Source organism: Anoplophora glabripennis, unplaced genomic scaffold (genome assembly GCF_000390285.2).
Source record: "Anoplophora glabripennis isolate ALB-LARVAE unplaced genomic scaffold, Agla_2.0 scaffold600, whole genome shotgun sequence".
Classification (NCBI taxonomy): domain Eukaryota; kingdom Metazoa; phylum Arthropoda; class Insecta; order Coleoptera; family Cerambycidae; genus Anoplophora; species Anoplophora glabripennis.
In genome coordinates this window covers 78,734-106,006 of record NW_019416830.1, presented here as the reverse complement: position 1 = coordinate 106,006, position 27,273 = coordinate 78,734, and the positions used below count along the sequence as shown (strand labels likewise).

Below are 27,273 nucleotides of genomic sequence, written 5' to 3'. Positions count from 1 at the left end.
GGCAAGTAGGGCATTAAACGTTGAAATCCTTATGGGTATTATAGGATAATAACGTCCTCTATCAATTACCTCCCTCGATTCAGAGGCCCTTAAAAAGTATATAGTCGATCTCGACGCATTATTGTCTCTATATTATACCCTGGATATCTTGATTTCCTTTACTGTTGTCCTGCTGACGATTTTAATTACATTAGTAAATTTTTATTTGCTGTTTTTTTAAATTATTACAATCAAATTTAAACCCAGGGGGACTAAAATTGATACAATTTCCTGAAATTAGGGAATAAAACAACACTTTGAATATGTAAAAGTGAATGCGTCTTCATCACTGCTCGATTGCTGCATTAGAAAAGAATCTTTCACAATAAGAAAAGACAGCTATGCTAAAGAAACATCCAACCTTGCTTATAAAAGAGATTCTTAATAGAGCTGTTGGAATGCCAACTTAGTACATTTAAAAGAATCTACCCAATTTCAATTTAACCATTAGCAATACAAATTTGTGCTTCTTTTAACAAAGGCACGTTCAACTTTTTAAGATTCCTCTACCTCAGGCGGAGTAAACAGATTCCCGACCTTCAACCGGTCCCGAAAATAGTCCATCTTCCAATTTTTGTTGCCAAAATGATATAACATCCTTTACATCCGTCTACGTCACTGTCGGGATATTTTCGATTTTAGCATAGTTGGAACGTCACTAATGACCGCCCCAAGTGTGATATATATGTCGACGAAGATGCCTATCGACCACAGTACTCCACACTCCACATAACATTGTTTGCACTGTTCCGTAAAAATACTCGTATCAGATATTTGTAATGCTGTTTGTTTGTCGAATAAACATTATATAAATGTACTGGTTTCCAATTTATTCTAGCCTACCTCTGTTCAAAAAGTAAGTGTTCGCTTATTCTGGTTGGAAAGTGCTTTATCATTGCCATGAAAACAAATAGAAATATACAGTTTACTTGTAGTTCCAAGGAAGATAGGATTTTATTTTTATTTTCGAATTCAAGGAATTTTGCCTAAAATCTCAGACGCTCATATGGAGATGTGGTAATTTAACAATTTGGCTCATCAGTTGCGTCTACGATATAAAGTAGGGTGTAGAAACTTTATATAAACTATTAAACTTATTGGTTTTTTGGCTTTCTTTGAAAAAGTTCAAAATATAGAGGTAAGCATTTCTGTATTATCATTTTGGTAATATAAAAGTATGAAATAAGGTATGCGTAGTCGAAGTAGTTTCCTACATTATTCTCATTAAAAAGAAAAGTTGTCACAGAAACTAAGGATATTCGATTAATATTTGAAATATTGCCGTTTATTATTTACCATTTAAAAGTGTGGTATAAAAAATGACTTAAAATGAATAAACAACATTTCGAAGTATTTTTTAACGGCGTTTTGATTATCGATAGTAAAAGTATATAACCTAATTAAAGGCCGATATAAACAATAGACATATAAAAGACAAAAAATCAATAATGAATAACTCTATATGTATGTTTTGTAGTAAATAGTTTTGACAACTTAAAGTACTTCATATACAGGGTGATTTCACTTTAAATACAGAAACTGGAGTACTAGATTCATTACCCAAAAATAAGTAGTTTGTTCTATAAACTTTTTTCCTGTGGGACACGGTATTCAAGATATAGGGTATTAAAGTTTACAATAAAATGTATATTTTCTGCCATATCTGCATAATGTGCTGACGGAATTGAATTAAATTACTATAGCGTATTCACTTAATTTGAATTGAATGTAATATTAACTTCGTTGCGTGCTACTGGAGATGCCGCCCCATTTTCCTAAGAAAAAAAATACCCCACTGGCATTTTTTTGTAGAAATAATGCTACAATCTGGTACTGTTACGTTAAACGAATGAAAAATGTTTCTTGATGCTTGCGAATAGTAGCAGCCGTTTAGGAAATAATGGGGCTTGTTTTTACGTTTCATTGAATTTTCCTTATAAATTAATCCATTTAGTTAATGAAAACCTTCTGGTTTTAACCAGTGACGTACTACTAAAGCGTCCGCCAACTTTTCCCAAGGAAATAATACGCCACTGGCGGTTTTTTGTAGAAATAATTTTATTTGTGGAAAAAATTTCAAAACTAAATAATAAAATAACATTAACAAATAGGTCGAGTAAGTAATAATTAAATAACGAGTCCTACAACAATTGTCCAAAACGACCTTCTGCGTCAATATCAATACGCTTTTGACATCTAATTTATTTATAGAGGAATAATGACATGATTTTCCTTGAGATTACAATTTTCCTCTATTCTTTGCCACAATTCGTCGCGTGTTCATAAGCCCAACAAGGACTGCAGCTTCAGAAATAAATAAACAACGCTAGTTATAATACTAAAGTTTACTAACTGATAATGCAGACAAAAGACTCAATTTTTGCTGATGGATTTTAAACAAATATGAGTAGGTGGGTGGACTAAATTTGCACATTATGGTCGCCAAATAAGTTAATTATCTCCCAAACCATACCAAGAATGTCTTCATTCATTTAACATAACAGTACCTGAATTTAACATAATTTCTACAGGGTTGGAAAGTCCCCATGGTTCATCAGCCGTTACGTGAGAGCGATAAAGTAAGTCAGAAATCCGTGCGATAGAGAAAGATGGCTATAATGAAGGCGTCTAATAGTTCCCGCCCATTTCGTCCTTTTACAATTAAGAAGTGGATCTTATTTGTGGAAGGGCGAAATGGGCGGTGACTATTAGACGCTTTCATTATAGCCATCTTTCTCTATCACACGGATTTCTATGACTTTCTTTATCGCTCTCACGTAACGGCCGAGGAACCATGGGGACTTTCCGACCCTGTACAAAAAACTGCCATTGGTGTATTTTTTTCTTGGGGAAACGAAGCGGCAACGAATTAGCACGCCACTGGTTAATGTCACGAGGTTAATATTACATTCAATAAAAGGTTTAATTAATAATACGCTGTAATAAATTTCATTCAAATCGTTTGGCGTAATATGAAGATATGGCCCAAAATATAATTTGTTTTGGAAACTTGACCGCCACGACCTCCAGGAAAAAAAAAATTATGGAGCAAACTCTACTTATTTTTTGCCAATTAATCTATTCCTGCAGTTTCTGTATTTAATAATAAACAACTTTATTGCTTTACAATTCATACAAGTAGGTATATTGATATAATAATAATATAAATAAAAGTATAGAGCAAAAGGCGAAGTTAAATTTAATTGAGATAAATTTGAGGTAAATTAAATAAAAATAAAATATAATTTAAAAAATTAAATTTAAAGTGAAATCACCCTGTGTATGTTAATTAGCGCACACTAAAAAAAAAATAACAAAATGCATCGTTTTTATCACAATTAATTAATAAAAAATAAACAGATTTTTTCGAAATTGTTTGCTTGTGGAAATTTTATATTTTGTAATTTATTTATTTTTTGTAACAAACCATTAACTCTTGTGCAACCTTTTTCATTGTAAAGAATTTGAGGGCTACTAATCATGTCATTCATGTCACTAGCCGAAGTTTACAAGACATTAACTAAGTCAACATTCACTTGAAATCATTCTCCACAGTTACAAATTTCTTTCCCATTATTAGAACGCAAGCGTTGTATGGGTGTTAGGCAGGTTAAACCAAAAATAGTCTCATACAAAGTGTAGCCGTTTTTTGGGATATTCCCAATTTTAGATTTTTTTTCTTTGTTACAGGCTTCTGTTATTTTTAATCTATAAACTCGACTATTTTTATTAAACAGCAGATTATTAAATTTGGCCAATTCATAAAAAAATATATTTTCATTCTTATTTGCAAAATAGATACGTCCGTTCATTATAAAAACACAAGGTGATGGTTCTAGTTATATTCAAATTATGTTAAAAAAGCAAGAACAACAAGAGCACCAGGATCACAAATTTTACTCAGAATAAGTTGCCGCTGTCAAATAATGACAATATGCAGAAACCTATAAGGAAGTTAAAAAATCGAAAATTTTTATAAGATTATTTTTCATTCAATCAGTTCTAAATAGAGTCCTCTGACACTCTTTTCTACATTGAGTACTATCTAACATCCGGTATACCTTCAATCGGTATTGTGCAACAGATAGCGTTCTGCAAACACGTTGCTCGTGTATGTCTTTGAGTTGTTACATAACAGTTTAGATAATTTAAGATATGTTTAAAACTGTTTGTAAAATATACACTGTTTTGCAATGAATTGCAACATGGATGTGAACGTGAACATTCGAAGGCGTTGTATTAAAGTGCGTCCAGACATGTAACAGAACATCGCAACGCAACTCCGTCGCGCAACAGTTTGCTGTTCCCCACAGTGTTCCGTAGAAAGGAATAATACACAACATCGACTCGTATCACTACCACGAACTTGATGTCGTTCCATAGAGAGTTCTGTGATGGTACGTGACACTTCTAGACAAGCAAAATATAGGCATGACATAGGAGGGCAACAGTTCTTTTATGCAGCATTACAGAACCAACGATCGATGGAACGGGGTGATGTTGCGAAGTTACGCTTTTACGTTGCTGCACTGTATAGTTTTTCCGATCTCAATTGAAAATAAAAGAGCTAGGTAATTTGTAACAGGTTCGTTCGCTACGCAGCAACTCGGCATTGAAATATTTGAAAAACTTGTTCTCATATTTATTTAGCCATACCCATATACAGGTCTGGTCGAACTAAACGTGGAGGTAGCAGTTGAAGAATGCGCGTGCGAGCAAACGGCGCGCAAACAGCCGCACTGGGCGACCGGCCATAAATTTGAGTTGTTGACAAATTACCTAACAGTACAGTACAGCAATTCGGAATTATTTTATTGTTGATTATTTTTATTTAAAAACTTTTCTATCCTAAACTAACAACCTTACGTCATCTTTTCCTGACAAGGATGTGTTCAGATCTTCCCGTTGGATTTTGCTGAGCAGTAATATATTTGAATGAAAATGTAAATGTTTTTTGATATGTCATAATCAAAATTTACCATCAATATATTAAAATTGTTTGAGGACATAAATAATTAAAATATTTTGTTGGCCAAATGAACATAATTATAATAGAAATGTTCTACACGAATACAAATTATTACCTTTAGCAGAACACTATTTTCGGGACGCCCATGACTCATTAAATTTTATTGCTAGGCGTTTTTATACATGTTCAACTGACTTCGGAAAGAGTTGCATTACGATGTTCTGTTGCAGGCCTGGACGTACTTTAACAGTCACATAGAGAAATTACTCGACTTGTTTAGTGAAAGGCATTTCAGTGATTTTTAACAAAAAGTTAATTAAACTACTTACGACGGGTAATAACGAATTTTGGTGGGAATACAAATGTATTGCGAATTACCAAAATGATGGGGGTTAAAAGTAATATTTAAAAGAATAGAAATTTAAAAAGTGCAAATTATGAATTAGTGGAACATATCAAAGAAGCAGTGGGTATTAAGTGGTAGTAAGTAGTAGCACCTACAGGGTAGGAATGTACCGATGGTCTATCTGAAGTTACGTGAGAGCGATAAAGTAAGCCATAGAATTCCATGCGATAAAGAAGGATGGCTATAATGAAGGCGTCTCATAGTCTTCGCCCATTTCGCCCTTCCACAAATAAGTATTTGTGGAAGGGCAAAATGGGCGGTGACTATTAGACGCCTTCACTATACCCATTCTTGTCTATCACATGGATTTCTATGGCTTACTTTATCGCTCTCACGTAACTTCAGATAGGCCATCGGTACTTTCCTACCCTGTATACTTACTCAAAAGCATGTCTATAGACAGCCATCAAAATAAACTAAATCGTTACGAAACTGGTACTAGTGACTCCTGATGAATAATCTTAGCTATTTACTAGATATTGGGGGTATAAGTCAATACCAATCAGATCATAGGTATAGCTAGGGTTACCAGATCTATTTCATGACAAACCCGGAGATATGACCCGTTTGTATAATTGACGCCTAAAAAAGGTTCTGCAATTGCAGTCGGACAAATCGATGTCTAAAAAAAAACAGAAAATATCGAAAAAATCACGATTTTCCCGCAACAAACAAAACCCGGAGAAATAATATGTTAACCCGGAGCCCGAAGATCATCAAAACCCGAAGACTCCGGGTCAAACCCGGAGATCTGGCAAGCCTAGGTATAGCCCGTTGAATAGTTATTTCGCATAATGTCATTAGTTAAAGGCTTTTGTATCGTGTATAGACAAAGTTAAAAATGTACAACGCAATATTGTACAACAAAAGTTGACACAAATAGTTTGAGCGTGCATGGGGTCTATAACACCACATAGTCTTTTTGCTACGATTTACAGCCTGGAGTCTGACGTGACGTTCCTGCAATCCTGTGTATAAATTTAGTCACATTTTTAAAAATAGCCATAATACATACAAACTGACCACGGATTATTTTTGCCACACGTGTATACTAATGAATTCCATACCTATAATAGATTTATGAATAAATACATTAAAACGAAATTATTAACTGTGAAACCGCACGCCATCTATACAGGGATGGCCCGAAGTACGGAATAAAATTCATATCTTTTTAATGAGTTAATTTTTTTTAAAACGCCGAAACACGTTAACTGATTTTGATTTTTTCCCATCTTTCGGTTATTATAATAATTAATTTTTCTTCAACCCCCTAACCCCCAGCTACCCCTATTTTTTTTTCAAATGGAAACGGGGCTCGTTAAAAAGCTTATAGAAAACCGAATCCAGCCATACCAATTAAACAAGTTTTATTTTTTCAACAGCAAGGTTTTTAGGGTTGTATAAAACACCTACTTAACAAGTGAAATAAAATTTAATTATCTTCAGTGTTATCCTCCATGAATCTGCACAGAATAAAATAAAGAATTTGAAACTGTACCTATCACTGCTAACGCAAAAAAGATATATTTTTTATGTTGCGTTTTTTTGGCACCACTTACTTGCCAGGCTTTCTGGTTAATTTTTCGCTTTAGTTGTAAATTGGAGTTCGAAACGTTACTATTGTGTCAAAGTCAACTTATTTACTGAATTGCAATGGCATTGTCGGAAAGGCAGCGCATCGAAATCTTGATATTGCTTGGATGTGGAAATTGGATCGAACTGCAATTCGAATGTATCTGAAACAAGAGAAATACCACCCCTATAAGGTATGTCTTGTCCAAGAGCTTTTGGAAGACGATTATGATAGGCGATTACAATTTTGTGAGGAAATGATGAGACGGTGTGACGACAATAATGGTTCGCATATGCAGCATCCACAAAAAGTTAATGTATGGGCAGGTATCATCAACAACAGAATCTTGGGCCCATTCTTTTTTGAAGAAAATCTTACTGCCGCACGCTACCTGGATTTCCTAACATTTGACCTGATACCTGCTCTAGCTGTGATTTTCCCTCATGAAATTGATCCAGATATACCGAATGAAAGAATTTAGTTCCAACAAGATGGCGCTCCCCCACATTTTGGTATTGATTTTCGAAGATATTTAGATGAAATCGCTGGATTGGTAGACGGGGTACAGTTGAATGGCCGCCAAGATCCCTCGACTTAACACCCCTGGATTATTTTCTTTGGGGATATTTGAAAGAAAGAGTCTACCAGGACAGACCGGATAATATTGAGAATTTAAAGAACAAGATTAGGGCGGAGATGCATAATTTACCAGCTGAAGTCATTCAGAATGCTGTGGACAGCTTTTACTATCGTCTTGGAGAATGCCAAATAGTGAATGGAGGACATTTTCAGCATTTGCGACATTGAGTTTATTTTTGTAAATTATCTAGTTGTTTCAATTTCTAAATGAAAAAAAACTTGTTATTGAAAAAATAAAACTTGTTTATTTGGTATGGCTGGATTCGGTTTTCTATAAGCTTTTCAACGAGCCCCCTCATGCCTTATGTTTCCATTTGAAAAAAAAGTAGGGGTAGCTGGGGGTTAGGGGTTGAAGAAAAGTTAATTATTATATAACCGAAAGATGGGAAAAAAATCAAAATCAGTTAACGTGATTCGGCGTTTTAAAAAAAATTAACTCATTCATAAGATATGAATTTTATTCCGTTCTTCTGACCATCCCTGTATAATTAAATATAAAAGCCACAATTACAAATACAAATATATTTAATGTAAACGTTGAAGAGTTAAGAGATTTAAAAATTGTAAAATAAGAACTAATATTTTACGGCCTAGTTTTTTAAATTTAATCAGTTTTATATTTGCTAATAATATGTATAGAAATTCATTTGAAACGGAAGTGACTAACCGTTGAGTTTTTTTCACTCAACGCTATAACTTACAAAATTGAAATAGGGCGTCCATATATTTAAATATTGCAGACATCTCAGTTTTAAACAAGTTAGCAGATACATGTAAATCGAAAATGAAACGAAAAAACGTCTACCCATAAATTCAAAATTTTCCGAGATGGTTTCAGCAGCGGAATATCACTGTCATGGAAACAACTTCAGACTTTATTTCAAATTAAAATAATACTGCACTAATAAACTGAAAAAAGGAACAAATAAAGTCACAGACGTAGCTATAAGACTTAAAATAGTAATTATTACAATTATTAAGCTAATTCGAATGAAATCAATTTTCTTTGGTACCGTCAAGGTATGTCTTGTCTGTAAGGATGTCTTTTACATACTTAGATTTTTGATATCGAAAAACATTGACTTCATTTGATAGGATTTTATTAAGAAATTCTCTTATAAAAAAGTAAAAATACGAGAACTTATAGTAAGATATATATTTTTAAAACTTATTTAGATATGTTAATTTTCTCTGTAGCGTCTATTTGTTACACGTGCCCAATATTTTCAAATATTTTAATATAATTGCTACATTATGTACGTACATGTCGAAAATTGTTCCCGAAAAACAAAACTGATTAGCGACAATGATTTTTCTTATGTTTAATATTTCTCCTTTCAATTATCTGTAATTTTGTAGATTATACAGAGAATGTATTTTAATCGTATTACCGGTCTATATATCCACATGGGCCTCTTACAATTTAATCTCACTGTATAAAAAATTAATTTTTGATTATCCTGGCTTATACAGAAGATATTTGTAGAGGAAAATTTCGTAGTTTTTAGCTTTTTACTTGACGAGTTATGACGAATCAAATCGATTTAAAGATTTTCCTACATTGTTAATTGTGTGCATTTTTTACAACTTGGCGGGTACAAATATTTTAAATTTTCCTAATTTGCCTAACTTGCAAAAATAACTCGGCTTCCGCTGAAAGAAATTCAGGCTTGGCAATGTTTTTTTTAAAGGAATACTCCCAATATTTTTACAAATTTCGCTAGAACGTTTCTTAGGTACTATTATAGTCATATTATCGTATTCCATCTTTACTGGCCTTCCTCTCATTAGGCTGAATTAAATTACCACGTAATCCTCCAACAATGCACCAGACTCATCGTGGACTGGGCGCCGATTGGAGTCTCGCGCTGGTGGACCTCTATTCATTGCGGCTTCCTCTAGCTCACTCTCGTAGCTTGGAATTTGAAGCTGATATTCTCAAGAGTAGGACACGCTCTTTTTGTTGCCTTTTGGTAGGTATACTCTATCAATGGTACTTTGTACTGATGCTTTCAACATTTGTTTTTTATTTTTGACATTTTTTGTGCTTTGGCACTTTTCTTTTTCTTTTTTTGGGTTTGGTTAAAGAGTATTTTGTTTTCGGCTAAATAGTCCACCTTTATATCGACCTCAAGTCCGTAGTTAATCCTTGGTATGAACGCTAGATTTATGAATGGTCTGAATCCAAGTTCGCAACAATTTGTAACAATTTTGTTATTGATTATAAAAAGTTCATTTGTAGTATTTGATTATGCAGTTAAACGTATACAGTATACTGTTAGTGAATAACTGGTAGTGTCCAGGCCAGGACAGTTGCCTCGGTTACTTTCTGACATCTGGCATCTTTGGATTTAGGTGAACTTAGGGTCGTCTCGAACTTAGGATCGTCGAGGACTGAAATCGTAGATTGTAAGGCAGCTTGGTCTCGTGTCCTAGTTCGAATTTCGTTATATTTCTGGCGTTTCACGAAAAAATTTGAAACTGCGACCGCTTTGTCAACACCGAGAGGCTCTCTGGATGTCGTCTGCTGTGGCTGGGTGTTTTTGAAGCAGATTGCTGTTACCTTGGACAGTTTTTGGTTTTCGATTTTCAACCGACACTGTTTTAATGTTTGTGACGACAAAAATATACTATATGAGATTTTTTATCGAAAATCCAAGAACGTCAGCTGCGTAGAAATTTTGAATATGTTGGATGTTATTACTCTTAAAAAGTCCTAAATATTTTTGCCAGTCATTTTTTGGACTTTTGGTGACCACACTATATTTAAAATTGTATTTTTGACAAAAAAATCTGATAGATTTATTCTGCGAAACGAATAGTTTTACAATTACTGGCGATTTATTCTGTTTTCAACATAAAATTTGTTTTGAACTATATTTAAAGATTTGTTTTCTCAATAAAACAATATAAAATATATTTTTAGCTATTGTAATTTAAACACATTAAAAGGACAATTGGCAAAGCATTACTTTTTACAAATAATAGATTTTTCTATTTCAGATTAAAAACTTATGTCAAAGGATTTATTAAACCAGTAATTTAAATGAACATATTGGCTTCATATTAACTTCACAATATTAAGTTTGATGATTTTTTTCACTGGTTGCTGCAATTGAAATATATGTATAAAGGATTTTCTATGTACCGAGCTTATCACATCCAAGGTTAAAGTTATTATTATATTGACATTATGAAGATTTGTTTATTGACAATTTAAATCTACCACTTCATAAAAAGGAAATAGTTATTAATGATATCAACGCATGTGTAACATAACTGAAGCGAGAAGAGTTCATTTAACTTTTTTTTGAACTGGATCGTATTTGGACAAGCGCTTCTACTCTACATAATGTGGAAAAAAGTTCATTCATAAAAACTATTTTTGTAATAAATCACTTTCGAAAATTCTGAAAAAGTCTACCAGTAAATTAATCTACTACACACTTTTAGATGCAAACTGTTACCTATATTCCAAAATATATTTCTTTGCAAAAAATTTACTATTTTTCCTACATATCGATTTCCTTATAGTCCAAGAGAATTAAGCTCAAAACCTTCGAGATATGGCTTTTGCTTGACGTAACTTAGATATTAGTAAAAATCGGTCGAAAATAATATATACAATGAAAATATAAGGTTGCGCCAAGAAAAAAAGTTGTGCTATTTGCAGAAAAAATTAAAAACTGCAAAAATACTCAAAAATGACGTGTTTTTTCTAACATTTTCCAACATAACTTCTTAAATATGCAGTTTACAGAAAAAACTATTACTGGTGAAATTGTTTGTTATGAAATTTGCTACAAGACAGAATTGTTTTGATATCTGCGCATATCATATTTTTGTTGCTAAATAGTCAAAACTACCTAAGAAAGTGATGAAAATCGAGGTAATTTGGAAGCGTCAAACTGACAGGCAAGAAATTTTCCAATTCTACTATAAATGTAGATGTAAGTACTTTAAACGATTATAAAACAAAATTCCAAAACCCGATCCAAATCGGTCTGATAGTATTGGTATGAGACAATTTGTTACTAAATTTCAGCGCGAAATGTCGTTATTTTTTTACATGAGTGCTGGGGTTAAAGTTAGGCATTTTTATTGGCGCTGATTTTTTTACACATACTTAGACCCCGTAACAATCATATAGATTCGTTAGAATATCAATTTTCTTTTTTTGAATAATTTTTGGAGCGAATTTAAAAGTTAGAAAAATTTTGACTTTATAAACAAATACTTTCGTGAAGCGGTTTTGCGGGTTGGAAAATATACCGATGTACTAAAAAACAGTTCTCGGAAAGACGCTTAACTTGAAAAAAAGAACGTTCAAATCGGTCCTATAAGTTCCGAGATATAGAGTGTCAAAGTTAACAAGCGCTTGCTGCAAAACTATGTATAATGTAACAACGTTTTTATAAATATGATCGCACGTGTGCTTTTTTTATGAAAATTCAATGAATATTGTCAAACCGACCATTTGTGCCGCAAAATCGAGGGGAGGGGATGAATTATAGAAATTGAAATCGCGCGTTCAAAAAAAAGTGCGGGCGCTTCGGCGTTCAATATCTCGGCTTCTATGGCTCCGATTTTGATGATTTTTTTTTATCGATAAAGCAAAATGAGAGGAATTTAATTATCAAGATTATTATAAAGCCCTTTTCTGTCTATTACTACTACTTAAAATTTCTCACATTTGTTATACTGTATATTAATGTAAATAGTAATATCGATGGTAGGATATAGGAACATAATCCACTGTTAATAGATATTAGTTTTAATAATCGGTAATGATGTTTAAATAAAATCTTGAAATTTTTATTTAATATGTAATTTATTTATTGTATGCATAGAATATAGGAAAAGATATAGATACAAATAATTATTAAACTTATATTTATAAAACGTGTTTATTATATTTTCATTATCATCGTATTATTAGTTTTTCACTTTTTTACAACATCATTGCTGTTTTCAGTTATGATATCAGCATTTGAATAAGTACCGTTTTCCATTATTTTCAAATCAGTGTTTAACTAATTGTAAGTAGGTACCACTGTCACATTAACAGCAAATGATGACTTATGGTTGGTTATGGTTGGTTAATTTGATTTTTTAAATTTGCTAGCAATTTCATAGCCATCCTCGCAAGAAATTGGATCATTTTATTTATCACAAAAACCGTCAAAACAGAAAAATTAAAAGATAGGTATATGGAGATGTAATATAGATAGATATAGAGTAAATTTTTAGAACAGATTTTGATTAAATATACGGGGCGAATAATTTAGAAAAACCAAGTTTTGGCGGTTCGGTCAATCAAATGCGACAATAAATATGAAATTGAAATAGGTCGAAGACCATTAGACCATTAGAGGTGAATATAGGGAAGCTTTATAAAATTCCCCTAAAATTACGCGTAGAATCCAAATATGCAAAAATATATAGGATGTTCCATTTATAATAAGCAAATAGGTGGCGACTATCGGTGTAACCGGAAGTACTACAACAATGGCATTATTTTATTTAAACTCTTTTTAAATAAAACTTCCAAAACCACCAGGTCCCAAATTTTGAAATTTCAAATCGAAGTAGTCTCCGAAATACTCTATTGAGCGGTCACCTTATGACAGCTTGTAGAAGAAAATTTTGAGAGCGAAAACAGCAACTATGCTGTAAAAAAGCGGAATACTTTAATAATTACATATTAAATAAAAATTTCAAGCTTTTAACATTATTACGAATTATTAAAACTAATAACTATTAACAATGGACTATGTATTATCTACTATCGATATTATTATTTACATGAATATACAGCAACAATGAAATGTGTGAAATTTTAAGTAGTCGTAATAGGCTGATAGGGCTTTATAATATTTTAATGAAATCTTGATAATTGAATTCCTCTCATTATGATATATTGATTTTAAAAAAATCATCAAAATCGGAGCCGTAGAAGCCGAGATATTGAACGCCGAAGAGGGCACGCTCGTTTTGAACGCGCAATTTCAATTTCTATCATTCGTCCCCTCCCCCCGGTTTTGCGGCTCAAATGGTCGGCTTGGCGATATTCATTGAATTTTCATAAAAAAGGCACACGTGTGATAATATTTATAAAAGCACATACGAAAAGTTCTTAAAAAACCTACCAAATTTATATTTTGTTGTTGTTACATTATGCATAGTTTTGCAGCTAACGCTTGTTGACTTTGACACTCGATATCTCGGAACTTTTAGGACCGATTTGAACGTTCTTTTTTTCAAGTTAAGCGTCTTTCCGAGAACTGTTTTTTAGTACTTTGGTATATTTTCCAACCCGCAAAACCGCTTCACGAAAGTAATTGTTTATAAAGTCAAAATTTTTCTAACTTTTAAATTCGCTCCAAAAATTATTCAAAAAAAGAAAATTGATATTCTAACGATTCTATATGATTGTTAAGGGGTCCAAGTAAGTGTAAAAAAATTAGCGCAGATTAAAATGTCTAACTTTAACCCCAGCACTCACGTAAAAAAATAACGACATTTCGCGCTGAAATTTAGTAACAAATTGTCTTATACCAATACTATCAGACCGATTTCGATCGGGTTTTGGAATTTCGTTTTGTAATCCTTTAAAGTACTTACATGTACATTTATAGTAGAATTGGACAATTTCTTACCTGTCAGTTTGACACTTCCAAATTACCTCGATTTTCATCAATTTCTTACGTCGTTTTGGCTATTTAGCAACAAAAATATGATATGCGCAGGTATCAAAACAATTCTATCTTATAGCAAATTTCATAACAAACAATTTTACCAGTAATAGTTTTTTCTGTAAACTGCATATTTAAGAAGTTATATTGGAAAATGTTAGAAAAAACACGTCATTTTTGAGTATTTTTGCAGTTTTTAATTTTTTCTGCAAATAGCACAACTTTTTTTCTTGGCGCAACCTTATATTTTCATTGTATATATTATTGTCGACCGATTTTTACTAATATCCAAGTTACGTCAAGCAACAGCCATGTCAATGTGTAATTCTCCTGGACTATTATCATATCTAAAGATTTTACTTATACGAGATAGTCTACTCCAGCTCTTAACTGCTAAATTCTGGCTTCTACTAGTGGGACACATGTGGAATTCAAAAATCTGTAGGTAGCAAAATTGTCATGAATAAACACATTCATTATGTTCAGATTGAGCAATTCCGCAGCTACTGTTTATCCTAAGTAGTTTCTCACAACTGGTAAAATACCCAATAAACAGGAAAAAAACAATTATAGGCTTTATTACTCTCTAAATATGTAATGATAGTTTTTATAATGAAAAACTGAAAATGTCAATGACATCTAGTCACAATTACACTGCAACAACTTGGATCCGTAACCTATTAGATGGTATGGGTCAAAACTGAAGAGTACAATTTACAATAATTATTGTTAACAGTGTTTTATTTTAAATTTGCTCTGAGGAAAGATGAACACATGTCTGTCACCGTTGTGTCTTAATACAAAAATCATGATACGTTCCTACCACTACGTATCAGTATACTTATTACAATTATCAGCCTTCGACCTTAAATAGATCCAATATAAACATCACATTATAATTGTTCCAAATTGTCCCAAAATTCACGCAAGTAATATTATAGAAAACACAGGTTTTTAATAAAAAATTGTAAATTTTCTATTGATTCGTAAAATATACAGATAGGATTATATATGGAATAGCATATCGGTTAAATGGCCTCCACGGTTTTGCTGGCAAGTATGCACTCTACGCACATACGCGGCTGAATTTCGTTCATACAGCGCTCAATTTGCTCTTTCAAGGCGTGGATGGTCGTGGGCTTGTTGGCATAAACTCTAGACTCCAAAAAAACTCCAAAGAAAAGAGTCCAACGGCGTTAAATCGTAGGATCTGGGCGACCAATTCTGATCACCAAAACGGGAAATTACACGACCAGGAAATGACTCATGCAGTAATTGAATTGTTTCTCGGGCTGTGTGACGTGTGGTACCGTCTTGTTGAAACCCATGTCTCTGGCGCTTGTTTAAACATTGGTAGAATTTTTGTACTTATAAACAATTAGAATAACTGTGAATATTCAACCAAATAAAATTTTTTAAAATAGATTTTAAAAGTTCTTGGAAAGACGCTTCTTTAAAAAAAAACGTCGATTGGTTAATTAATTACGTAGTTATACCAGGTCTAAGCTTGCATTACTTTTCTTCATTTTAGAATATTTAAATAAATTTGTTTTTGATCTTTGATAAACAGTATATAAGTTTATGCACTTACCTTTGATACATAAAAAGATATGTTGATAATTAAAGGAAGACAGGAAGGAAGATAAATAATTATCGGAGTGTTGAAAGACCAATAATTATTAACGGTAGGCATTTGAAAATACATCGATTTAAAAAAAAATCATCAAAATCGGACCTCTAGAAGCTGAGATATTAAAAAATTTTAAGCGCGTCGCGGTTTTGAACTCGCCGATTCAATTTCGAGCAGGGCGAAGCGGCCGCGCTCTCTGTTTCCTCCACCACCACCACCACCACCCGTACGATTTTCTTGAATTTCTCGCTTGCATAAATAACTTTAAACACGTTTTAAAGTAGGTTGCCAGTGAAGAAAAGTATTGCAAACTTAGACCTGGTAAGTACTCAGAATACCAAAGGTATTTTTCAAAAAATTAGCCCGGATGTCCCAGTACATGTAGTGTAAATGATGGTTAACTTTGATCGACTATAACTACGTAACTAATTGACCAATCGATCTGTTTTACTTTTTTAAAGAAGCGTCTTTCCAATAACTTTTAAAACCTGTTTTAAAAAATTTGATTTGACTCAATATTCACAAAGTTCTAATTGTTTATAAGTACAAAAATTCGACCAATGTTTAAACAAGCGCCAGAGCTCTCCTAATTGACGGATTTGATTTTTTTTTTCAAAAAGCGTTTGAAAACTTCAGAGCCCTTCTATATGTGATTAAACTTTCAAATATCTAAGGGCCTTGATTTTTGCTGTGCAAGATTTTGAAAATTCGCAATTTTTTTTTCAAAATCTGGATTGCAAAATTATTATGCAAAATCTATCGAACCCATTTTGATGAAATTTGGTGTGATGATTCTTGAGCCCAGTATGAATATTCCATACCCAATTTAAAGACCCCAAAACAAATTCCCTAAAAAGTAATGTTTTTTACCCCATTTTTGGCGATTGTTTCTATTTTTACTATAATAATCATGATTCATTCGATTTGTAACAAGTCATATTGTAGTAAAAAATTTAATTACAAACATTTTTTTCCTCTTCCATTTTCGCCTAAAATCAACTTTTGATAAGATACATAATTAAATACAAAGGAAAATATGACTTTTTTCGAATTTTTTTAACATATTGTGCCGCCAAAATTTGAGCCCACGTTTTTTTTTATGCCATTGAAAAATTTTCATTTCTAGTGATATCTGAAAGCCAAAAATCTCTGTGGAGATACGATTCACCCAAACCAAAACAGATACCGCCTAGTCTAACTTTTATTTACAGTCACAGTTTTTCTTTTGTCAAAATAAATAAACAAATTTCGAAAAGTCAATGCTTTTTTTAGATATCAGTGGATCAAGTTAAACATACTCGTAATTCTTAGCGCCTTTAAGTCTGTGACGTCATCGAAATTATTTTCCCCAATTTCACATTTTTAAAAACTTTTCTCAAATTTTATTAAAAAGTGTCTTCGGTAACTTTTCCCTTTTAAAAGATTGATATGTATAGAGAAAACACTATAGTAGGATCATATTCGATGCAAAGTAATAAATCATTATCTGTCAAGGGAACCAATGAAGTACGCTTTTAAGGGTTTTACAAATTGAATAATTTCTTTATACGTTATGAAGGGACGAGGGGATCAGTTCAGGTCTGGCACCCTTGTTCCTACAAAAATTCCTTTATTCATAAACTATTTATTTTAAATGTAATTTATTATAAATCCAATTTGTTTCATAAATTCCACATATGTACTACATTTTACCTCTGTACGCGCCACTGTTGTTTACTTGTTTTTTGGAAGCGCTCTCTAATTGACGGCAAAGCTCGCCAGGTTAGTATTTGACGTATAACCGACCAGTTCGTGCACTCGATGCACCTGGGCGACTACAGCTACTACCAGAACACAGTGCGTATGCAGCGGTATTTCAGATTTTACATTGAATTTCATTTTAAATTTGAAATGATTTATCTTACACCTCCTAAAAATGATGACACGATTTTCCTTTGATAAAAGACCGACAACTGTTTGCTCTACTTTGCATCGAATACGATCCTACTATAGTTCGATCAAGTCTCGTACCTACTGATTTGATCAACGCTGCCGTAAAAAAAAAAACAGATAAACATAAACATAAAACACATCACAGAAATGAGGCAATCCCCAAATCCAAAGCCAAAGGCTGTGCGGAAGGGGGCTACACTTGAAAAGGAAAAGAAAAAAAACGCGGACAAACACTCATTATTATCCATCAACATTGCCAGTGCCGACGTCTACAAAACCGTATTGCTAATATCGAATCTTCAAGCCTCCTTGAGAATCATATCCACTTTTTTTTTTTTTTGAGGATTTATTTTTTTAATAGCAATAATTAAAACATGTAAGTAAATAATATAAGCATTGAAGGTGCCTTGTTTTCCACTGTAAATTCATCTTAAATGTTTTGGAAAGGATATCGAAAAACATTTAATAAGAGGTGGTGGAAAAAAAGAAGCTTGATCTTATTTTTATGAAATTGGGAAAAATAATTTCGATAACGTCGGCCTTCCCTTAGAGCGTAAACTTATCCAAGTGCAATTTTAAGCCAAATACTTGGATCTTGCTATAAAGATTCAACTTTGCTGTTTCCCATTTGCTCTTTCAGTTCACCCTATACTAGATGGACAAGATCATTATTATAAGCACATAATGTATAATGCAACCTAGAAAATACGTCTATTTAATTTTATTATATTATTATTAATTCGATAAATTCCACCATTCAAACCTGAAATGATTTTAAGTTATTGAAATATAAGTTTGGCAGATTTTGTGATAAATGTAACATTTTTGGATTCCAATTTTATCGGTTTCCGGAGAAATTTTATTATACCTACATATAAATTGAATGCCGTTTGCTCTACTTAAATATGGATCTAGATTCTCAATACGACGTCTTTTAGGAACCATCATAATTTTGTTTTCGCTAATAGATGCCACATTTCTTTTCGAATCTGATGATGTACCATATGAAATGTAGTCGCACCCAATGTAAGACCTTGTGTATATTAAAAAAATGTAACCATACATCGTTTCGTTTTTATTCAGAAACCATATCATAATTATAAGCCTCTAGTGTTATTAAAAAGACATTAAGTTATTTAAAATAATTATATATTGTAGGAATCATGCATAATCACCAGGCCTGTTTAAAAAATATTGCCAAATTTGGCACAAAATTTCTTGTTCTTTTTTCATTAAATTACGTTAAATCTCATACTCACATTTTTAGTGTTATTAACATGTTTTATTTTGTTTCAGAATCTGAATGTATTCAAACTCCAAAGGCAAGATAAGTGTATTTTTATTATTGAAGCCATCAAGTGCGAATCCGGCCAGACTACTTCGTAGATCAGGATTTTTTATTTTAAAGAGGGAAAGGAAACGCGGCTTAATTTAAAAAATATATGCCTATCTAAACCAGTACTTCATTCCACTTCAAAATACAAGAAATCCGAGTTACCCGTTCGATATTCATCCATATTCGACAGTCCGTCCCGCAAGATTGTATTATCTTATTTCTTGGCAGAGTCTTTCTTATTACACGTAACACACAAAGGCGCATTCTTCGCTATTTGATGTGTAAATTGAGTCTAATTTAAGTAATTTAGCAGTTGATGGGCTAAGTAGTTGTTCAAATACATCGTTTAGTCGGTCCCGATTCTCCCTAGCTGGTGGTCAAAGTGATTCAACTCCTCAGTTCAGTGCTGCCACTGTAACCTAATTTCGACCTTCTAATCCGCTGGTGGTTGTAAGGAATACTACTCCCAGACGTTGCGACTCGGATGTACCAGACCTCATCCCTCTTGAACTGGCTGTGTGTGATTGGTTTCGCCAAAACGGCTGTGCTTGCGCAAATTTTCTGATACCAGATCGTCGCCCGGTGCATCACATCCCTAACGTCGGGGGTCAGTCTCTAAATTTCTGTGATAAATGGATATTGAGTCGCGTTATTTGCAAATTAAAATGTTAAACATCGACAACAGCTTCCTGCAGAATCGTCGTCAGCGCGAGACCACTGGGATTAAAAAGTTGTATAACTCGTTCTTCGTTATGTTTTAAACATCCCGTGTGCTCACGTAAATCCAACCAGGACTCGTAACGTAGAAAAACGCTTGTAGAAATTTGAAATTTAGGTCTTGTAGAAATAGAGAGCCTTCTAGTGAGGGTCTGTTCATTTTCTTTGACTTGGGTCTCGGTGATTATGGATTACCCACTGTATGAGAACTCTGACGTCTTGTTGAACGAAAATTCGAACTCCGAAGAATCCTGGACGATCCTCAACGACTGTAGTAGCATGGACAATAACGAATATTTCGGGTGGAAAATCGATGAACAAAATGAGCGGGAAAAGGTCACTCGCAAGAGGAAGTTGTCCGGTAGCCTAGAAGAGCGCAAACCTAAACAGAGCAGCTTCAAGCTGGCCAAGGATCCTCTTTCCATTGACGACAAAACCGCTCCCGTGAAGAAGACTTCTCTGCAGAAGGGTAGGTATGAGGCCACGAGCTTGCTTTAGACTTTGATATTAATTTGCTGGTTATCTCGTACATAACTGGTTTAAATCGGTTATATTTTAGTCACTACCAATTTTATATGCGTCACTACCAATTTTATATACATATCGAAACTGCTTAGAGTGACTATAATATCTATAAATCATACCCTAAAAGAAAAACGGAACTCCGTATGTATCCAAAGAAGGACCTAATTTCGAAAAAAAACCAGTAATTATGTTTGCATTTTATTCACAGCCATGACAGTGACAAATTATTAAAGAATTAAATCTTTTATTCAAAGTTCAATTTGTTAATTATTTTAATACTAGCCACTATGCATTTGTTCATCGAAGCCACAAAAAAACGAGGAAGGTCCGTTTTGGGAAATCGTGATCACATTGCATGGTGATGTTACAGATTTCCATTCTTTTCTTTTTCTAACCTTTATACAGGGTGTCAGGAAATTCATGCAACAAAATTTGGTCATAGATTCTTAAGATAAATTTAGGGGACCCGTATTTTTTATTTTTGCCAAGTGGCCTCCTCTTTCGGAGTTACAGCCCCCTGAAATATGCCCCTAAGAATAGTCTTTTTTATATCTCAGAATCCTGTTGTACAAGAATCACTAAATTTGGTACACAGGAGTTTTATGACATGTGGAATCTGATAGTGCTATGCTTTTTGGCGGGGAATCCCCTTAAGACACTTTCGTGAGCTCCCTTGTGTTTGGAACCTAAAAAATTTAATCGTATATTTGAATTTCTTAAAAATTATTATTAGTTTGCTAGAAAGCCATTGAACTTTTTTATCTCTTGATATTTTTTCGTAAAATGCAATGTTTTTGAGAAAAATGTTGAATCACGATATGCATTCGATCACATTTTGACATTTTTCTCGAAAACATTGCGTTTTACGAAAAAAGTATCAAGAGACAAAATTCTTTCTAAATTTAATGGCTTTCTAGCAGATTAATAATTTTAAGAAATTTAAATAGGTATGCGACCAAATTTTTATGGCTCCAAAGACAAGTGGGCCCACGAAAAATTGTCTTAAGGGGATTCCCCGCCAAAAAGCGTAGCACTATCAGATTCCACGTCGTAAAGTCCCTGTGTACTAAATTTAGTGATTCTCGTACAACAGGGTTCTGAAATATAAAAAAAGACTATTTTAGGGACGGATATCAGGAGGCTGTAACTCCGAAAGGCCACTTGGCAAAAATAATGTATTTGCCATACATATGTATACCATTGTCAGCGTTGCCAGATTTTTTTTCGGGCAAAGCGGGATTTTGAAACTTTTTGAATAAAACGTCTTTCGTCTAAAAACGGGACATACTACGGGTTTGTATAAATTAATGCCTAAGTACGAAACAAAAAGCGGACAATTTTTTGCTCACCAAAATCAGGCTAAATAATTCTCAAATCAGAAAAAGAAAACAGCGAATTCTTTTGAAGGAATTAACCAAGCTAATACTGTAAGTTTTGAAGTAAAATTAAATCGATTTTCGCATTTCTCGTCAAAAATATTGTTCGTATTTTCAAAGCTGCATATTTTCTAAAATAATGGATCGATTTTCAAAAAGTAAGAATCGATGTATAGAGAATTAAAAGCCCTTTCTAATGACCCCCCACTTGACCCCATTCCCATTTGAAAAAAATTAGGGGATAGCACCCCCACTTAGGGGGTTGAAACTTTTGGTATGCTTTTTGAGCCAAAAGTTGTCCCCCTCAGAAACAAATTTGACCTGTTTTTGGATTTTGCCGAAAAGTTCTTTAGTACCCTGTAATGCCTTGCGGTACGTTTTCGATGGGCTACCCTGTATGTATACACATTTTTAATTATTCACTTACAAAACAAAAGCGGATGTTAGACGACAATAAATTTGTAAAATTAAAATGTTAATACATATATTATCTCTGTAATTATTTGTGACATTTCTTAAGGAGTTTTTATAGTAGTTTGCCATACTGCAAATTAAAAAATAACAATAAATGAACAAATAAAATTACTATTAAAAAAACAATAATGTAAAGAATTCTTATTTAATATCACAGTTCTGCTTAATAAAGATGATGCTAGACAATTTCATTATTGACTTTTTTAACTAACTGTGCTAAAAAATTATTTATTTTATTTAAGAAACAGTGGATAATATTAATACTATATGTCAAACTTTTTTTTGGAATAAGCGAGCAGTGAAAAAAAAAAATCAAAATTATAATTCTCTATACAGCACACACAACTTTTTTTTTTACTTTCCAACAATTCCATCTACAAATACGAAAATAACAAGAAATATTTTTATGCCAAAATGAACCCTCCGCCAATGGCTTGTACCGATTTAAAATATGTTTTAATTTGAAAGGAAAAGTTAGTGAAAGTGATCACAGTGGCACACCCTGTACAAATAGTTGTTTATATATTTTACTTTTTAATATGCGGTCTCTCTGTAGTGTTCTCTAAAAGTGACAGGTTGTTTTATAATTATTTATAAGAGTGTACTAATATCTGTACACCTCAATTTTTTTACAATGAAACAGTTATTTATTATACAGGGTGAGTCAGAAAGAATGGGTCAACACTAAACTGGAGATACTAGACACCAAAATATTATGTTTGAGCTTTTCATGCCTTATACGAATGTCGCTGGTTTACGAAATACGAGGTGTTCAAGGTTTAAATTTTATTTTGAAATTTCTCAATAATTGAGAATGTTTTAATAGCATGACTCTGAAAATTGGTAGTACTACTGAGTTTTTTGGTGTGAGAATTACGAATTTGAAGCTTATTTTGACGTTGCTCCTAGAGGGCGCTAGTTTCGCCGTATTATTTAGGTAAATCAAAACATATTTTATTATTTGTTGAGCTATGTTTAAAAAAACGTTCAATTCTACATAAAAAATGTACTCTTGTTTAGGTCACCGTTATCGGTTCCTGAGTTATTTGCATTTGAAAGTTTCAATGTATTTTGTGGTGATTTTCATTCAGGCGTTGATATTGCTATTTCTTTTCTAAATAGACTTGTGTCATATTTCCATGTCAATAATATTTTGCGTGCGTGTGATTTATTATTCTTGCAAAATTTATTAGCTAGTGATCAAAAAATACTGCTACATAATAATTTTTCAAAAAGTGAGATGCGTGATATGATTTGTGTTTTTGCCCAGGTTAATTTTAATGGACATGCGGCCCGAAGATATGAACACATGTACCCAAATAGATTGCAACCTAATTATAAACTATTCAGAAATCTTTACAACCGCTTAGGAGATTCTGGATCTTTTCGACCAAAAAGTAACCATGGTACTCCAAAATCTATCACAGTCGATGAAAAAGAGGAAATTTTAATTCGTGTTTCGGAAAATTCCGATATGAGTACTCATCGGTTAAGTGCGGCAACGGGGGTAAGCCAATCCTTCCATTTGTAGAATTTTGAAAAAGGAAATGCTCCATCCATATCATTATACTCCGGTTCAGCAGTTATTGCCTCAAGACTTACCAGCTCGCCTACAATTTGCTCAGTTTGTACAAAATATGCAAATGGAAAACCCAGATTTCCTCAGTAAGATTCTTTTTACCTATGAGGCGACATTTATTAGACGGAAAGTTTTCAATTGGAAGAACAATCATTTGTGGGATTCCGCATGCAAAAGAAAGACATTTTTAGCATGAGTTTAAGGTGAATATTTGGGTGATTTAATTTTTCGTTTATTCATAGGACCTTTTGAATTATCACCCAATCTAACTGGACCTCATTATTTAAACTTTCTTCAACATAATTTAAACGCGCTTCTAGATAATGTACCACTCGCTTTAAGAGAGTATGTGGTTTATGTACGACGGTACGCCACCATATTTTGCCTTGCCAGTGCGAGTGAATTTTGTTGGCCACCGAGAAGTCCAGACTTAAACCCTCTGGACTTCTCAGTATGGTAAAACTTGAAGGATGGGGTGTATCGTGAAGAAATTAATTTTGTTGAGGAGTTGCAGCAGAAAGTACAAGTAGCCGCGAATGTGCATTTAAAAATAATGGGACATTTTGTTTAATACTCATAGACATTTAAGAGGGTGTATAGTAAAATGTATTGAGGTAGGTGGTGGACATTTCCAGCATTTGATTTAAGGTTTGTTATTGTTACTATTATCAATTTTTGAGAATAAAAAATTTCCACAAAATACATACATTGAAACTTTTTAATGCAAATAACTTAGAAACCGATAAAGTCAGGCGACCTAAACAAGAGTACATTTTGTATGTAGAATTGAACGTTCTTTTAGATTTTAAACTTTTCTTAAGCATAGCTCAATAGATAAAAAAAATATGTTTTGATTTACCTAAATAATACGGCGAAACTAGCGCGCTCTAGGAGCAACGTCAAAATAAGCTTCAAATTCGTAATTCTCACACCAAAAACCCAATACTACCAATTTTCAGTCATTCATACTATTAAAACTTTTTCAATTATTGAGAAATTTCAAAATAAAATTTAAACCTTAAACACTCTGTATTTTTTAAACCAGCGACATTCGTATAAGGCATGATGAGCTCAAACATAATGTTTTGGTGTCTAGTATCTCCAGCTTATTGCTGATCCATTCTTTCTGACTCACCCTGTATATGTTTTTTATAACTTGTTATTGTTCCGAAATTATGTCCGTAATACAGAGGTCGGCATAAGTCTGGCAACGCTCATAAGTCTGGCAACGCTGTCGAAAAATATTAAAACGAAGCATATTCGTGCTTCAGACAGTTGTGTCTGTCATGAATATGATAACACGTGCTCGTCGAGTGGACGCGTTTTCCGAATGAAAATTAATGCTCTTAATGCAATTTGGTTGCCTGACTTATGCCGACCCCTGTATAATAATTTTAACAATATTTTTTTAATTTTTGCTTACTAAAAATGCACTAAAAATAAACCATGTGCGAGCAATAATATTAATTTTAATATTAATTAATGTTTTTATATTGGATGAACTATTTTCGAGATGCATGTATTGAGATTTCGAAAACTATAAGAGGTGGAAAAAAGGTTACGAAAATAAGAAAAAATAAAATATATGGTTTCTCAAAACCACAACGTTGAAACAAAAATCTGAATACACCACGAATTGATTTACAGATTTCAAAAATTCCTAAAAATAAAAAGAATTTTTTTTTTCAAAATATTTGAAAACCCAAACAGCCAGCACTTTAAGTAGCAGAATGGTCTAAAACGTTACAATGACATCACCAAAATGGAGCTAATAAAACTATGCGAAGTTAACATCGAACTTTGGATAATCGATTTTTTTTTTGTAGTCGATTGTACCAGTTTAGTACCTGTTTTTATTTCCATTTATACCTCAAACACTTGGCATGGAACTTATTGATAATGAAATAATTTAATTGGGCATGTAATCATTATTATCTGTTTTTGTACCACTTTTATTTTCATTCGTGACCCAGATATTTAAAATAAAAATACAAAATTCTTCAAATATCCTAATAATGGACAAATTCAAGCAAATATGAATTCATAATCGTTAATGTCTGTTACTACTTCTATTTTAGTATCATCCTCGTCCTCCAACATTTAGATATGAGAGATGAATAAGTACTTATATAAAATTAGCAAAATTTGTGACATTAAAAATGCAAACAAATATGGATTCTTTGTTTATACCACTTTTGTTTTCCTTTGTACCTTAAACCCTTGAGGGATAAGGAACGAATATTTACAATTTCAGAAGTTCCCTTAACAAGAAAAATGCAATTTTTTTTTCGTTTACACTTCAAACCCCACCACTGTTGTTTTCGTTTGTGCTCCAAACGCTTAGGGATGAGGGATGAATAAATATAAATGGATGATAAATTATAAAAAATTTTTAGCAATGATGAAGCACGTGCTGCTGCGAAACTATTGGTCGAAACGGGTTAAACGGCAATCCCCACCACGCTTTCGTAGAGAATTGGACTCCACCTCGTATAATAGTTTTCATCTCGAACATTCCATTCGCGGCTTGATGTTTTATCTTGTTTTTGATAAATTTAAAATGTCTAGCATCAATTCGGCTGATAAGCTGGCCGAATAAGAAGAAAAAAGTAAAAGCATGCTTCATTTTGTTTAGAATTTAATAATTTTTTTAATAGTAGCTATTTTAACGTTCCTAAATGTGTACCTGTCTACTTTTATGTTCATGCTGCGGCGTTTTTTTGTGCAATTGTTTACTTTGTTGGAATATGCAAAATAACCGTAGTATAGTTAAAATTGACTGACACTAACAGAAATTCATAAAGCAAATACAGTAGTTAACACTAATTCAAATGTATCAAACTAGTATTTTTATTAATTTTTTATTGTGGACATTTTATAATACAGCAAAAATAAATTATTTTAAAACAAATTAGTACCTTCACTTAGTAACGTATGCTTATCTACATACCATTATAAGTTGATTATTAATGGCATGTCAATTAATATCATGCGGAGTATTAATTTTTTAAAAACACTAGAATTTTTTTTAATGTTCGACGTTTCGTCCGCATTGAGGAAAATAAATATGATACTTTAAAATAACGTCACAAAGTCATATAAAAGCAATTGCACTCCCTCAATGTCATTTAATAATAATTTTGAATTAGTATTCTGGTAAACACCTGCTATTACCCCTAAAAAACAGTCCCTACTTAAAATTACACCCTCATCCCTAACTCCTAAGGATTTGAGGTATAAATGAAAACAAGCAGGATATTTTCATTTCAAGTAGTTTGGGTTACTAATAAAAAATAGCTACTAACGGTTGCGAATCTATGCCGATTTTAATTAATTCGTTATAAATAATTTCGATACCACTTAAAACAAACAAGAATCAG

At 32.8% G+C, this 27,273-nt stretch overlaps 1 protein-coding gene across 2 annotated transcripts in view; it reads left to right on the top strand.

Annotated features, from left to right (window-relative positions):
• The first annotated feature begins 19,990 nt into the window (after window positions 1-19,990).
• The window catches only part of LOC108912027 (transcription factor CP2-like protein 1), a 68,055-nt gene continuing 60,772 nt past the window's right edge, over window positions 19,991-27,273 (top strand). For both annotated transcript variants that reach the window (XM_023455525.1, XM_023455524.1), the window contains exon 1: window positions 19,991-20,408. In XM_023455525.1, coding sequence (XP_023311293.1) covers window positions 20,126-20,408 — 283 coding nt within the window. In that variant the 5' untranslated portion in view covers window positions 19,991-20,125. The remainder of the gene's footprint in view (window positions 20,409-27,273) is intronic.